At 40.6% G+C, this 14,479-nt stretch overlaps 1 protein-coding gene across 7 annotated transcripts; it reads left to right on the top strand.

Annotated features, from left to right (window-relative positions):
- The first annotated feature begins 333 nt into the window (after positions 1-333).
- Positions 334-14,473, top strand: LOC109854680 (bone morphogenetic protein 1). Of its 7 annotated transcripts, XR_002250236.1 has the most exons (18): positions 335-490; positions 4,381-4,441; positions 5,082-5,180; positions 5,359-5,451; positions 5,919-6,096; positions 6,397-6,423; positions 6,529-6,740; positions 6,882-7,089; positions 7,206-7,414; positions 7,495-7,720; positions 8,012-8,197; positions 8,295-8,540; positions 8,621-8,841; positions 8,989-9,171; positions 9,286-9,412; positions 9,519-9,703; positions 11,151-11,300; positions 13,210-13,290. XR_002250236.1 is itself a non-coding variant. In XM_020428016.1 (17 exons), the coding sequence occupies exons 3-17, from the start codon at positions 5,090-5,092 to the stop codon at positions 13,572-13,574; spliced, it is 2,757 nt and encodes a 918-aa protein (XP_020283605.1). In that variant the 5' UTR covers positions 334-490; positions 4,381-4,392; positions 5,082-5,089; the 3' UTR covers positions 13,575-14,473. The 7 variants fall into 7 exon arrangements, 6 of the variants coding, with proteins under 6 accessions (XP_020283605.1, XP_020283603.1, XP_020283604.1 ...); XM_020428016.1 differs by lacking the exon at positions 11,151-11,300 and having other exon boundaries at positions 334-490; positions 4,381-4,392; positions 13,210-14,473; XM_020428014.1 differs by lacking the exon at positions 11,151-11,300 and having other exon boundaries at positions 334-490; positions 13,210-14,473.
- The last annotated feature ends 6 nt before the right edge of the window (positions 14,474-14,479 follow it).

Genomic DNA, 14,479 nt, shown 5'->3' with positions numbered 1-14,479 from the left:
GCGATCTCTCTATCAACCCCCCGAAGTGTGGAGTGCGAAGGGAGGAAAAGAGGCAGAAAAGTCTGACAATATAACGCGCGCGAGAGGGAGAAGAGGGCACGCGCAAGAGGCCCGCTTTTTTTTTGTTCTCCCTCCCGCTCTCTTTCAGGAATGATCACAGCCCGAGACACGTCGTCGGGGGTTGGAGGAGGAAAGGGTGGCAGAGTCGCGCCACCGAGCGAACCTCCCTCTCTCTCTCTCATTCGATATGCAGGGTCGCGTTCGCTATCGCGCGATAGTCGCCGTGCCGCGTTTCTACGTGCCGCGCGTGCTCCATAGCTCGTCGCGTTCTCGTGACGACGACCAGTAGGCGTGTCGGGAGGGTCGCGATCGCAGGCGTTCGCGACTCGCGTGTGCGAGGGTGCGAAAAACACGGGTCACACACGGCGAAGAGGATTTGAGAGGAAAAAAACACCATCCAGCGCTTACGACTGCTCCCGACTTCAACGGGGTGAGTTTTCCCGAGAAAGGAAGAAGCGACTTTCGATTTTCTCTCTCTCAGAGAGAGAATCATCTCGAAAAGGTGCGAGAATAAACTACTGTTCGTGCTCGCGTGATGGACGCGTCGACTCCGAGAGAGAGAGAGAGAAAGAGAGAGAGAGAGCGTGCCTGTTGTGTCTGTGTATGAGTGAGAAGATTCCACTTTTTTTGAATAAATTCGCGCACAATTTTGACGTGTTCGAATTTTCTCTCTCTTTCTCCGAAAGGAAAAAACATTTATGCGCGAATTTCGGAACGCGAGGAGAATACTTTTTTTTTGTTTTCACATCGAGCGCGAGTTTTGCTCCCGTTCTCCTCGCGGTCATCGCTTCCTTGCGACGTGTGTGTGTGTGTGTGTGTGTGAAATTTATCAGAGAAACACGGCGGAACACGTCCGAGAGTAGATCGTTTCGGACGCGGCAAAATATAAATTGTTTTTTTTTTTTTGCTTTGTCAAAGATTTTTTGTTTCCTTCCGATTGTTGTGTGCCGCGTGTCGCGCCCGCAAGTGCGACGGATTTCGATTGCGCGAAATGAATATTTTTCTCATAAATTTAATATTAAAATCTGCGGAAGACGAAGAGAGAGAGAGAAAAAGAGGAAACGACACCCCGAAGAGTTCGAGGGGTAGATGCGATATCGCTGGACTCGCGAGATAACGCTGGAAAAGTGTTAACGAATCGCAAATTTGATTAATAATCGAAACGATATTTTTAATTTGATTTATTGCGAGCGAATAAACAAAACAAAAAAAGAAAAAAACAAAAAAAACTCGTGATTGTGTTTACAACGGTTAACGCGCACGATGCGTTAACTAATTCGTTAGTACTTCGTGCTTTGAAATATTTCGCAACGGCGAATAAACTGATGGAGCAAGTTTTTTAATTAGACGTTTAATCGCGCGTCGAGACTGCGATGCGCAAGTTTGAACGCGTCAAAGGGAGTTTTTTCAAATTCACGCTATTTGTATTTTATACTTTAAAGGTCGGCAATTCCTCGGCGGCCATATTGTTTTGTGACGTCAGAAGCAAAGAGAAACAACATATGTGTGTGTGAGAGAGAAAGAGAGAGAGAGAGAGAGATTCTGCGTCGTCGTGTGTGGCTTCGTACTTTTAGTCTTTCCGTCAAAAGTTAATATTGATAACAGCATGGCCGCCGGGGGAGACTGGCCGATCTTTAATTATAAATTATACTTTCACGGGTTTTATTCTTTCTTGTTAGTTTTTTTTTTGTTTTTTTTCGATTTTTTTTTCGTCTGTCTTTTCTCTCCCTTTTTGTTTCTTTTCTGAGATTAAAATTTCAAAAAAAAAAAAAAACCACAGCAAAGAATTTATTCTCACAGTAATTCCGACATTGTTCCGCACGGAGTTTTCCGATTTGCGGATCGTTTTCCGCACAGGAGAAGGAGATAGAATAAATTTCTATTTCACATTTCTCAAACAATTTATTTCCATTTTCCGTTTCAGTATTTGTCGTGTCACATATCGACTGTTGCCATGTGAAAATATTGACGACACTGTAAACAACAAAGTTTGCTCGACGTGTTCCTCAGCATTCTCGAGTCTTGTTTTCTCAATATTTGTTCACATTAATCGTCGAAGTAAAATATACCTTTATTGAGAGAGATAGAGAGAGAGAGGAGAGAATGTCCACACGTCCGTTTTCAATCGATTGATTTATTAATTTCCGAAACTAAATATCAATATAAATTCCAAACTGCACTCTCACGTGCGGATCTAAAAAAACGCGGCCAACTCGATCAACGGAAAATTTGCGAGATCGAGAAAAACGTCGAACAATGGAAGAGATTTGATCCGCGAAGAAATTGAAAGAAAAAAATCGCTAACTATTTGGAAAATAACGCGTCTCGACGTTACACAACAACGTGTGCTTTTAACGGCAAGCTTTTAAGCTTTCAAACGACGTCGAGCAAAATCGTTGCATAATTTGGATATCGGGCGGGCATTGATAAATGTTTTTTTCACGCGCGCGCGCGCACACACACACATACACACACACGCGCGTTGGGAAAAATATTTCTCGACGATGTGATTTCTCGAACGCGAACATAGATCAAAGCCAAAGAAAAGCCGGGCATTTAACATCGGAGGCGCCGCTATTGACCATCTTGCTATCCTTTTCCGAGCGCATGGGCGCGGTTCTGATTCCTATAATACCCTGTTCTACTTTCTAACGTCTGTGTCGTTCTACGTATGCCACGACGGTCTCCCGGTCGTCGTTCCCGGTTTTTATCGAGAGAGAGAGAGAGAGAGAGAGAGAAGACGGACGCACACAAAGAGGAAGCAATTTTCCACGGAAAATCCGTCTGTTCAAAAAAAAAAAATCAATTAAAAAACCGTCGTCGTTTCAAATTCGAAAATCGTCGAAATTGTGAAAACCAACTCGCGCGAATCTGATATCCGAAATAAATTATCATTTCGGAATCAACGACGAGAAGAAAAAGAAAAACGGAGAAACGCAAAGGGAACAATCGAAAAAAATTTAATTCGGAAGCGGAGGATTCGACCTAACGCGCGGTAAAAAAAAAAAAAAATTATTCGAACGACGCGAAACGATGTAAAAATTTTTTATCGTTTTTTTTTTTTTTTTGTAAGAGAAAGAGAGTGAAAAATAAGGTTAATTAGATTATTATGTTGATGCGTTACATAAACGACGGAGAGACACGTCCATTGATTACACTGCGGAGTCCGCAGAGAGGGTTCGCTCGGATTATAGGCACATCGTCGGACGCATCATCTGCTCGATCTACTGTTTTCGCTGCCGCGCCACAGATTGGTCGAAACTACTTCGGAAGCGCGAACAGATCGGATCAATTATCGCGCGTCGTCCGCGATAAGTCGAGATATAGGATACGTTCTCTAATTCGGAAGCTTCTCATTTTGCGAATACACGCACACACACAGCATTTTCTCGCCTCCTATCACTCTGAAACAGATGAACTTTGTGATTACATCTTGTAATCGTTATATATATATTTTAATTTAAAAATAACTTGTAAAATTGTTTTTTCCTGGCGTCTTCTTCCGAGTGTTTGAAGTTCAACTCACGTATTTCCAAAAGCTGGTCTAGTTTTTTTTTATCAGAGGATTTCCGGACGGTATGTTTTTTTCGTTAATAATTTAATTTTATTCGAGTCAGTACAAAAATGTGCACTCACGTCTGTGTGAAACACTATCGATTATTGTCTCGTAAAGAATATTACATCAAAGTCGTTCAATCAGAGTCGTTAGACTGATTAATTTACGTTATAAGATTTTTTTTTTGTTTTTTTGTTTTTTTGTTTTTTATTACATCACAACGCGTTAAGTCTCACTACGTGAAATTTATCTCATCCGTGCGAGCCGGTGTTTTGTTTGTTTATTATAACGGCAAGTTTGTTCAAACAAAGCGCGCGGGTATTTACGTCAAGTACTTACTTACACCGCCTATTCATCCGTGACAAAGTTTTTTCACGATCGATAAAGCACGCACGGATGGATTTTGAATGACAACATGCCGTTATGCAACAACAACAACAAGATAGCAGTCGATTGAATTGTTGTTCCGTCCCCGCAAGCGTCTCTTCTCGCGCGCGCGCGTACAAGTTGTAATAAATATATATATAATTTTTCTTCTCGGTAAACCGACAATTTTATCGATTGCTATTAAAAAAAAAAAAAAAACAGCAACTCTTTTGGCGCTCAATTAACAACAAAAGTTATATAAATTGTTAGTGTTATTTAAAGAGACACGTAAAAAGGCGAATAAAAATTCTGTTTACTTGTATGTTTTTTTTTTCTTTTTTTTTTTCACATGGTATGTAATTCCATCGAAAAATAAAATGCATTGTCTTACGTTGCAGATGGTTTTCCGGGTCAGTTTTCTTCGCTTTTCCTGTACCTGGCATAGACACTGACGATATGGTAAAAGCAGTTGACAATATGCCACTTGCGTACATATGTATATCGTGCGTTCGCGTGTACGTTGCCGGTTGTTTGTTTAAGAATTACGACGGTTATATTTATTTAACCCTAATCCTGAACGCTAATCTATTTTCGGCACTCGAAACCGTGTGTGTCTGACGCGTTTTTCTTCGATTTGAGAAAAAATTTTGAAAATCTCCAAAAATTGTTCTTCTTCGTTTGCAAAAAAACGTTTCGGCATCTTCTTTCAAGTGTCTAATGAGATAAATGATGAGAAACGTGTATTAAAACAATAATTACTAGACGTGTAAATATGAAACATAACAAATTGTCAATGTTTAAAATAATTTTTAAAATTATTTTACATACTATAGTTTTCCAATTTTAAACATATAAAACTTGATTATCATTATTTTTTAAATAAATATCTGATCAGTGGGGGACACTTCCCTCACGTCCTTGTTGTCCATTTAATTAAAAAAGAGTTGGACAATTTGTTTTTAATGATACTTGAAGAGAATATCGAAAGGTACTCGATCAAAAAAAAAAAAAAAAAACCCCAGAGATTCAGAATAAGGGTTAAGAGATATAATCCATGATTAATTCGAATGGAGATAACATTGAGAGCGTTTATTCTCAGGACACAGTATGGCTTCAGCACTCTGGCACGCCTCTGGGAATAGCTTTGTCACGCCGGTGTTCGCGTTGCTCTTGCTGTTCTATCCGCAGAGCTCCACAGGTCAGTGAAAGAACATCAGTAAGTTGGCAGTTTTTTTTTTTTTTTTTTTTAACGCAGGTTACGGTTACGACTTAATATAATAACGGGTGTGGTGTACTTCCCGGTGGCGGTGGACTTGTTTATCCGCGGGGTGACTTTGAATCATCGTCCAACCCCCCAAATCCGTTCCTCGATTCAGGCCGCGAGGTAATTGACGCGCTTCTACCACAACAAGACTACGATCCATCACTGCCACCACCACCGGGAGATCTCACCACTGCCAGAGCACCAAGTACGTCTGCCAGTTTCTATTAAACAACAATCCGCGTTTTTACATCTCGTGCGAGACTTCTCAGGAACAAAAGTCGCGTTCTTCGTTCACGCGGACAAATTTATATATTTAATCATTTGTTTGATAAAACTTATATCAGCACAATTATACGTCATCGTATACGTGCGGAGACTGTTGAGAGTTTCTTCTTCTTAAATTTGTAAAATAAAATTATACTTTAATTGGAATACTACTTTAAAAAAATAACGCACATGATGACAAGTGATGACAAAATATGACACGAAGCATAAACACGTTTTTCGTAAATAATTTTATTGTACAAATCACACACATAATTAGATATAAACTTTGTTCCATACGTGAAGAACTTTTTCCCGGGATTGTGACACACACATACACGCACGCACACATATTACATATGGCGCGCTAGACCTCATGCGCTGCGATTATTTTTGATTTGTTCGCAGAGTGCGACCAAAGGTTCATAAGCACTCCCGACGGTCCAACAAATGGAACCTTTCACGCACCGTCGTTCGTCAATCCCGAAAAGGAACCGCGGCAATGCGTCTACACGTTTCTCGCAGGACCGCACCAGCGTGTCGAATTGACTTTTACCGTATTCGGTCTTCGGGGGAAACCGCCTGAGTAAGTTTGAAACACACAATTCACAATCATTTGTACCATTGTTGGACCGCGATACACCGCGCGTGTCGCGGGGATTCCTCTCTCTCAGAGATTCGATCAGCGTCACGCACTACACATCGACGGTTGTTTACGGTTTTGGAGAAAACTTGAAAACGCGCTCGATACACTCGATCTGTTGTGTTTGTTAGATCAAAAAAAAATCTAATATAAGACATTGACAGCTTCTTTAGAGTGGTGTCTAAGTGTGTGTGTGTGTGTATTATATTTGCACGCGTTACCCATCTTCTCTTCGACTCGCAGTGGATCCGCTGTTGGAGAAATACCTGCGTGAGTATATCAGAACAATGCGACGAGAATATCCATATATTGCTGCCGAGAGAAAAATAATAACGATAAAATTCACGCGCGATGTTGTAATCCTCATTTTTTTAGCTGTATTCACGAATACATGGACATATATTCGGAGATTCGATCGGAGAACACGACCAAGCTTGTAGAAACTCCGTTCGGTGGGCGTTTCTGCGGTCCGATTCCACCTCGCAAGCGAGTCTCTCTGTATCAGGGAATTGCTCTCAGTTTCTACACCAACAAGAATGTCACATACCCGGGGGTTTTCGGTGGTTTTTATAGATTTTTCAACGCCTGTAAGTTTATCTTATCTTACATAGTCGTTTTCCGGCGCTTGATTGATATTGAAACATTTTTTTTTTTTAAATAGAAATAAATTTGCAACGGAGACGTGTGTGTAGATAAAAAAAAAAAAAAAAAAAAATATTGTTTCGCAGCCGAGTACGAGGTTGGCACGCCGGTACCGAACACACCGTGTTCCTTCACGATCGAGGGAAAACACAATCGCAGCGGCAACATACTATCTCCCACTTATCCCGGCACCTATCCGAAAGAACTCGTATGCAGTTATCAGTTCATAGGAAAGCCCGGGCAACGCGTGCGCTTGGAATTTCGCGATTTCGATCTGTACTTTGGAGGACCGCAGTACGTAAACAAAATTTCATCATAGATATCTCGCAAACTCCCGCGCGCAGAGATTTCGTTTTCACGACTGGCAAAAAAATATATATATATATATATTATTTGAAATTATTCCACAGCTGTCCGTTGGATTACGTGAAGGTGTACGACGGTTTTGACAACACGTCCGCCGTGATAGGCACGTATTGTGGTCAGCAACGAAATTTAGTTCTGTACTCGTCGGAAAACAGTCTGTTCGTGTTGTTCGTCACGCTGAGACGCACGGCGAACACGCAGAATCGAGGATTTAAGGGTATCTTCGAGTTCGCGGAAAGTTTCGTCAGTCTGGGTAAGACTTCGTTGATTTTCATTCGGCGAAATTTCGCTCGCAGGAGACACCTCGTTGATTCCCCTCCCGCTTTTTTTTAGATTTTATAAAGAATTACGGGGGCGAGCACATACGCGGGTCCGAGTGCGATCAGAAGATTCTCAGCAAGAAGGAAACCTCGGGATACGTAGTTAGTCCAAATTTTCCATATCCCTACATGCCGAAGGTTGTTTGCCGTTATTTTATCTACGGGATGCAGGACGCGCAACATTTGGAACGCGTGCGACTGGAGTTCGAGATATTCTCGATAAAAATACCGAACAACGAGTGAGTGTCAAGTGTCTGTTGGAAAACTTCGATTGCCCCCCCGTATCGAATGATTACGACGACCGGACGCTGACCGGACGCTTGAAGAAATATACGAATATATTTGTACATAAAAAAAAAAAAAAAAAGAAACTAGTAATTAAACAATATTTATTACTTCCTTGATAAACTGTCTGGCACGCGTCTGGTCGCTCTGGAACGTTCATTTTATATTAATATAACAAGTGTAATTTTATATTAATATAACAAGTGTAATTTTTGCACTTCACGGACCTTGGCGTACTTTTCCAGGACGTCTTGCACAGACGGTTATCTGAAACTGTATTTGAAAGGTCAAGAAGCTACGGATTCCTATGACAAATTCGATTTCGAGATGTGCGGTAACAAGATGACGCCGAGTCACGTGGTCAGCGACGGGCCGAGGCTTGTGATGGTGTTCAGTAGCGGAGAACTGCCAGCTGATGGTTTCAAAGCCAAGTGAGTGCGAAACGGTAGCGAGGGGATTTAACGTTTGTTAAAAAAAAAAAAAAACACAACAGGGGTTCGGTTCGTTCAACGCGTTTATTTTTGACAGATACACGTTCGAAACGGAATATAAAATACCTGGCACCGCGGCGCCCGACGGCAGCTGCACCTTCTTTTACAACAGCACTCCTCGCAAACGCGGCGAATTCAATTCGCCGCGTTATCCCAGCAATTATCCGAGCGACATGAATTGCACGTACATATTCGACACGAGCAAGAACGAGCAAGTTATTTTGATCTTCGATCACTTCAAGATACGCACAACAAATCTCAATGTCTCGGACGGGCATTACGGGTAAGGGAATGAAGTATTTTAAATTACGTTACGTGTGTGTGTCGAATGAATCGACAGTGTGGTCCGGTGTCTTCTGACAGATTTGAGAACTGCCAGGAGGACTGGTTGGAGATTTACAATTTTTACGAGGACAAGACGGAGAAATTGGTCGGAAGGTACTGCGGCGGTACCGCACCGGGACCGATCGAATCGAATCTCGGTGCCGACGGATTGAAAGTGATTCTGCACTCGGACTCCAAGCTCGTTTACAGCGGTTTCAAGGCTCGTTACACCTTCGAGGTCGCCAAGCCTATTTTTGGAGGTATGAGCGCAACAAGATAATTAATTAACTGGAGAAAAAAAATAAACACAAACAGAATTTTAATCTCTAATATATATAAATCTTCTACTCTCTCTCTTGTTTTTTTTATTCGTGATATTAATCTCATCGAATTGTTGTGCGCCGTAGATTGTGGATCAAATATTAGTAGCTTAAATTATGGAATAATAACCAGTCCGAATTACCCGGATAAATACAGCGGTCCAGCAAAGAATTTAGCTAGCAAAACCTGCAATTGGTTCATACAAGTACGGCCGAATCAGAAAATACTCTTGAACTTCGAATCCTTCTCCGTGGAGGGTGATCAAGCAGGTAATTTTTATTAATTGAGTTGAGATTACAACGCGCTTTATCAAATCAGAAAATTTACTCTTTTAGATTTTGTTTTGTTTTACTTTCTTATCGCATCGCGACGTTTGTTTTCAGTGCGAGGTTGTCCCGCGGCCGTGTTGCGCATGTGGTATTCCACGTCGCCTCCGCTCGAGCTTTGCGGTGAGAAAAAACCGGACACCAACTGGAGTTTGTTATCGGAGGACAACAATATGCGGATCAGGTTCGTCAGACGTACTTCGATGAAACACGATTTTGTTTTTGTTTTTGTTTTTTTTTTCCGCCAAGACTCAATCTTTACCGCATTGTTCGCGTGTGTGTATTTGCAGTTTTATATTGGCCGACAAGGCGGTGGGACAGCGCGGGTTTCGGGCTGTGTGGACGGAGGTGAGCACGAATACGGATTGTCAAAATCAGTTTCGATGCAGCAAAACTAAATACTGCATCGCCGAATCGCTGCGGTGCAATGGCATTGATAATTGCGGGCCGGACGATTCGTCGGACGAGGAGAACTGTAAGTTTCGCAAACGTTAAAGAGCGCGAACAGAGTGCGTTTGATCCGGAGCAAGCATTTCTATCTATCGAAATCAGCGATGTGACTCGATGTTTTTTCTCTTTGCTTCCGTTTACGACTTATATTATCTTTCTCTCTTTCTCTATATATACGTCAAACTATATTCTACTAATATTTAGTGTGTAATCTCCTCTGTGGATCTTGTTCAATAGACGCTATATTCTACAAAGATTTCCAGGTGTACTGTCTTTATGTATTGCAATACCTTTTCAGGTCAATCCTTTTTTAACAATACCATTTAATTTGTTGAATCATTTTTATTGAAAAAAAAAAAAAAAAAAATAACTTAACGACGAGAGAGTTGAACGATTTATAAAAAAAAGAAACACCTCATGTATCGATCAAGCAACATTTCTTTCTTCTTCATTGTTAATCAAAGAAATCAAACACACGTCGGAGAAAACCCACGCGAGATATAAACGACACGCACTTCGTTCAATGTCAAAGATCGTAAAACTTACGTGCGAAACCAATGGAAAATTTATATATGAACACACACACATGTGTACGGTGAATCAGAAGTATAACATCCTCTCAATTGTTAACTTGAAATGATTTTCTTCATAAAAAAAAAAAAAAAAACATATTTTACAAGGTCGCGAGAAAACCAAACTGTCTTTTCGCTTCCTCGTTTTCATTCTCCAACCAACTGTGCCAACCACCCACCAAGAGAGATTGGCGACGATCTCTCGAACTCACTTAGTTCCCGAGCTTTAGAGCGCGCACTGAATCACGTTATCATCAGTCTTTGAGAAACACGCATAATGTATATGTCATCTCAACGCAAAACTCCTTATAGAAAAATATAGAAAATATAGAGAAAAAAAAAAAAAACTATTTCAGAGAGTCAATTGAGAGCCAACAATTGGAGGAGAACGTATACTTGTGTAATTTACTGTAAGACGCATTTCAGACTCAAGTCGAAAATAAAAACATTGCACGAAGCATGAAGGATCACGTTCGCTTTCACCAGAAGACATCGCTTTTATTTAAAATAAACATTACGAGATCCATATACAAATACATTTATATACATATATATATATATATCTTTACATCATTACATCTATATAAAAAAAAAAGCAGTTATATATACGATAACAACGTGACAACGATAACAATTACACACGATTAGTCGACGTCCGTGTCTTCTCTCCCACGAATAGAAAAAAAAAAAAAAACAACAAAATAAAAATAAAATTGTCGATTGATAAATAATTGTGGGTTTTAATTGATCACGTTTGACGCACACGTGTGTAGCGTTTCCGGGCTAATAAGAGAGCGTTGTAATTTTTCCTAGGTAAGTAGTAGTAAACGTAGGAACGTACGTTACAAGGTGAGAGAGAGTGGCGGTGCTGCGTGGGTGAATGATCGTGTGGTATCGCAGGTGCAGCATCAGCCCCATTGTCACCAGCACTGGCTGGGATCTCTTCTGCCATGCTTCTTCTCTCTCTGTGCTTTGTGTTCGTGGCCGTCTGAGCCCCCTTCATGAAGCTTCCAGACGAATCCGGCATGTTATGAATCTCCCCCTTATCACGTGAGTTCACTCACAATATTGCACAATCATATCATATTTACAGAGAAACAAAAACAAAAAAAAAAAAAGAAAACAAAAAGCTAAGCGGAATGAGTATTTTATCACAGTGTATCACTTTCGCCATTCGATTCCGAGCTGACGAACTAAAAAGCAACCAAATTAGAGTCTCGAGATTCATTTGCATCTTTTCCGTTCTCACAACTGAGAAACGTAGAGAATCGAGCTAGCAGACACACCGGCAAAATAGAGCGTTAAAATTTTTATTTCCCATTAGAGATTTGGACAATTAGAACGCCAGTGATAATTAAGAAATAAATTGCTTTACAAGTACCATATAGATAGACCTTTATTATAGAACAACGAGAATCACCGTTAGTCTTTCATTGAGATACCCAATACTCCTTCTCCAAGAGATTTTGAGGATGACCATGTTTCAAAATTTGGAAACAGATCAGGGTGTGTTCCAATGATCAGAAATTGATGTGGCCGTTTATTAAAGAGATAATTTACATAAAGACCTTGTGTTGTGTATTTATTTCTTTAATAAACGTTTGGCAACTGGTACACTTTACCTCAGTTTGTTTCCGAGGAACTGGGTCATAAATAATTTTCTCAGCCACAAAAGCAAGAAGGAACGAATTAAGAGCGTAACTTCTTTCACTCACTGCCAAAACCGAACAATATAAGCAACCGGAAGAGTGAGGGGGACAAAGCAAAAAAAAAAAAAAAAATTGTCAAAGAAAAAGGATCGGATAAAACGTGGTCTACTTTTGCAACAATAGAAACAATTTTGCCAGAAGACGTGCGACGTCTTCCCGATGGAAGCTCGGAGAAGGAGTATTGGCGTAAGACATCGCATTGAATTCGACACGAATCGAAGAGCATGCCGAGAAGGAATGCAATAAACGTTTCTACTCAGCATATGTCTGCATGTAAATTCTCCTGTTTGTACTTTTCTACACAAACGTATTCTCTCTCTCTCTCTATCTATCTATCTCTCTTTCTTTCTCTTTCTCTCTCTCTCTCTCTCTCTAAATTGTATACAACTCACTTAGTTTTCCCACCTAGTTCTTTTTTCTATTCTTTTTCAGTCTACATCGGAAATGTAAAACCGAGTGTGGTCACTTCTAATGTGTGTAACTTCTCGCAAGACCTTCGTCGCGCGTTTTGCAACAAGCAAATTTTGTTAATCGTGCGCGCTATGTGAATAAGTTTGTCTTTTTCTTCGGTAAACCGTTTTGTAAAACAAGATTTGCAATACGTTTAAAAAAAAAAAAAACGCAACGTTGTGTGTGTGTAAAGAATTGTTTTGTAACGTTTATTTCTCTTTTTTCGCAAATTGTTGTTGTTTGAGTTTCGTGTAGAGAAAGATTTCTTTTTATAGTTAGACAAAAAAAATTGTGCGTGACAATGAAAAACAGATTAAAAAAAAAAAAAAAAAAAGATTGAAATGATCGATGAGAGAGTATATGTTGTAGACTTCTGAACAAAAAGTAACAGGTGGCAAAGTTGTGCAATTTAATTTGCTTCGTAATTACAGTTGAATATTTTCTACTGAGTTCTTGAATACAGTTGTACGTGAAAAAAATTCAATATATTATTAATATATATATATATGTTAGATCGATGTGCAAAAAAACCTCAGTTTTTGGCTGATACATGTATTGTTGATAGGTTGCAAGAATAAAAAAAACAATGTCTGTCAGTTCGCGTTGTTTAACAAATATAAACTGAATATATATATATTAATAATATACACGTGAAGTTGATATAATTTTTAAATTGTGATATATAATTTATAGCGTATCTCAAAACATATATAGTTAGGATGTTTATGTCGCTTTTACGCGCGCGACACAATGACAAACACGCACGTGTAAATAATGAAAATTGTAAACGTGAATTGCAGGCGACGCGATGGTACCCGGGGACAGCTATGTGATGCCGATTGTCTATGCGGTCGTCAGTATTGTGTTGGCTTTGACAGGTTGTCTGGTCTGCTGTCAGTTGCATGTGCGACGAAGCGCGCGTTCGCACGGCGTGCCGTCGATCGACGAAATACCGTCGTCGCGACAGATAATCGACAGTCGTCGTCACTGCTATCACCATCACGATCTGCTGCATCATCACGATCACTCGCATCAGCTGCCAGATCACACGCATGACTTTGGCCATATGGAACAGCCGAGCCCGTCGAGCGAGAGCGACGAGGGCGACATTGAAGAGGTCGATCAGGGTTGCGATCAGGAAACCAGCAGCCCGGACAGCATGTGACGCCGATTGTCGCACACTTTGCAACGTCGTCGTCTCGTCGAGGCGGGACGACCGTTCATCACGTACACGCTGCTGAAGGAGCAACGCAAGTCAAGGAGGATGATGATGATGATGATGATGATGTCAGTGGAACCTGCTACATGCGCCTTGTGTCTCACACTTTGTTGTAAAATTTTTACATGCGCGCGGTGAGATAGTGGACACGTGCCGAGTCGACCGAAAAGTTGTTTGTGGAAAAAACGGGAGGAGAGAATTTTGGTTTTTTTTTTTTTATCGAAGAGCCGATTGTTGAAAGGGAGGAGAAGATGTATGTGTGTGCGAACGTGTGTGTGTATCTTTTTTGGAATTGCGCGACAAGTCTCGAAAGCTGCCATCGAACAGTATTTTGTAAAAAAAATCCTCTTCTAGCGAAACAGAAACGTGCCCTCTACTTTTTGAATTTTATTTTAAACCTCACATCCTCTTGAGAGAGGACTCGATGTCTCTCCCGAGAACTTATTCCCAACATGTGTGTGTGCAACGAAAAACCACGCGAGAAGAGAGAGAGTCAAAGCGAATTGATCGTCGAACCGTGTAATTTTCGAGCCTGTATTTTTTCTGTAGTTGTTGTTAATTATCGCTCATTATAAACATATACAAGATCCGAATAAATTGTTCAGCTTCATTATTCTGTGAAGCTCGGTTTAAGGATAAACGCGATTTTGAGCGATTCTCCCAAAACAATCCCAAAGAAACGGTTCGCCGACCGAGCGTAAATCGGAATTCCAAGGACTAATGCAAATCAAAGACGTTGATATCCTTGTAACCAATTGAAAGTACTAGTCCGCACTTTTATCCCCCCCCATCGTTGAATTGTTATTTCATCAAAGTCGCATTTTTGAAATCCCGTCGTTTTTCAACTGACC

Source organism: Pseudomyrmex gracilis, unplaced genomic scaffold (assembly GCF_002006095.1).
Source record: "Pseudomyrmex gracilis isolate BER0280 unplaced genomic scaffold, ASM200609v1 scaffold_71, whole genome shotgun sequence".
Lineage (NCBI taxonomy): Eukaryota > Metazoa > Arthropoda > Insecta > Hymenoptera > Formicidae > Pseudomyrmex > Pseudomyrmex gracilis.
The sequence above is the reverse complement of the archived record's forward strand: the minus strand, read 5'-3'. Positions and strand labels throughout refer to the sequence as shown.

What these genes read in the sequence shown, in the direction of transcription:
- LOC109854680 (XM_020428016.1), top strand. Translation starts at nt 5,090, where the DNA reads ATGGCTTCAGCACTCTGGCACGCCTCTGGGAATAGCTTTGTCACGCCG. An exon ending in CGTGGAGGGTGATCAAGCAG is followed by an intron (nt 9,172 to 9,285) that starts GTAATTTTTATT and finishes GTTTGTTTTCAG; the next exon opens with TGCGAGGTTGTCCCGCGGCC. An exon ending in GACAACAATATGCGGATCAG is followed by an intron (nt 9,413 to 9,518) that starts GTTCGTCAGACG and finishes GTGTATTTGCAG; the next exon opens with TTTTATATTGGCCGACAAGG.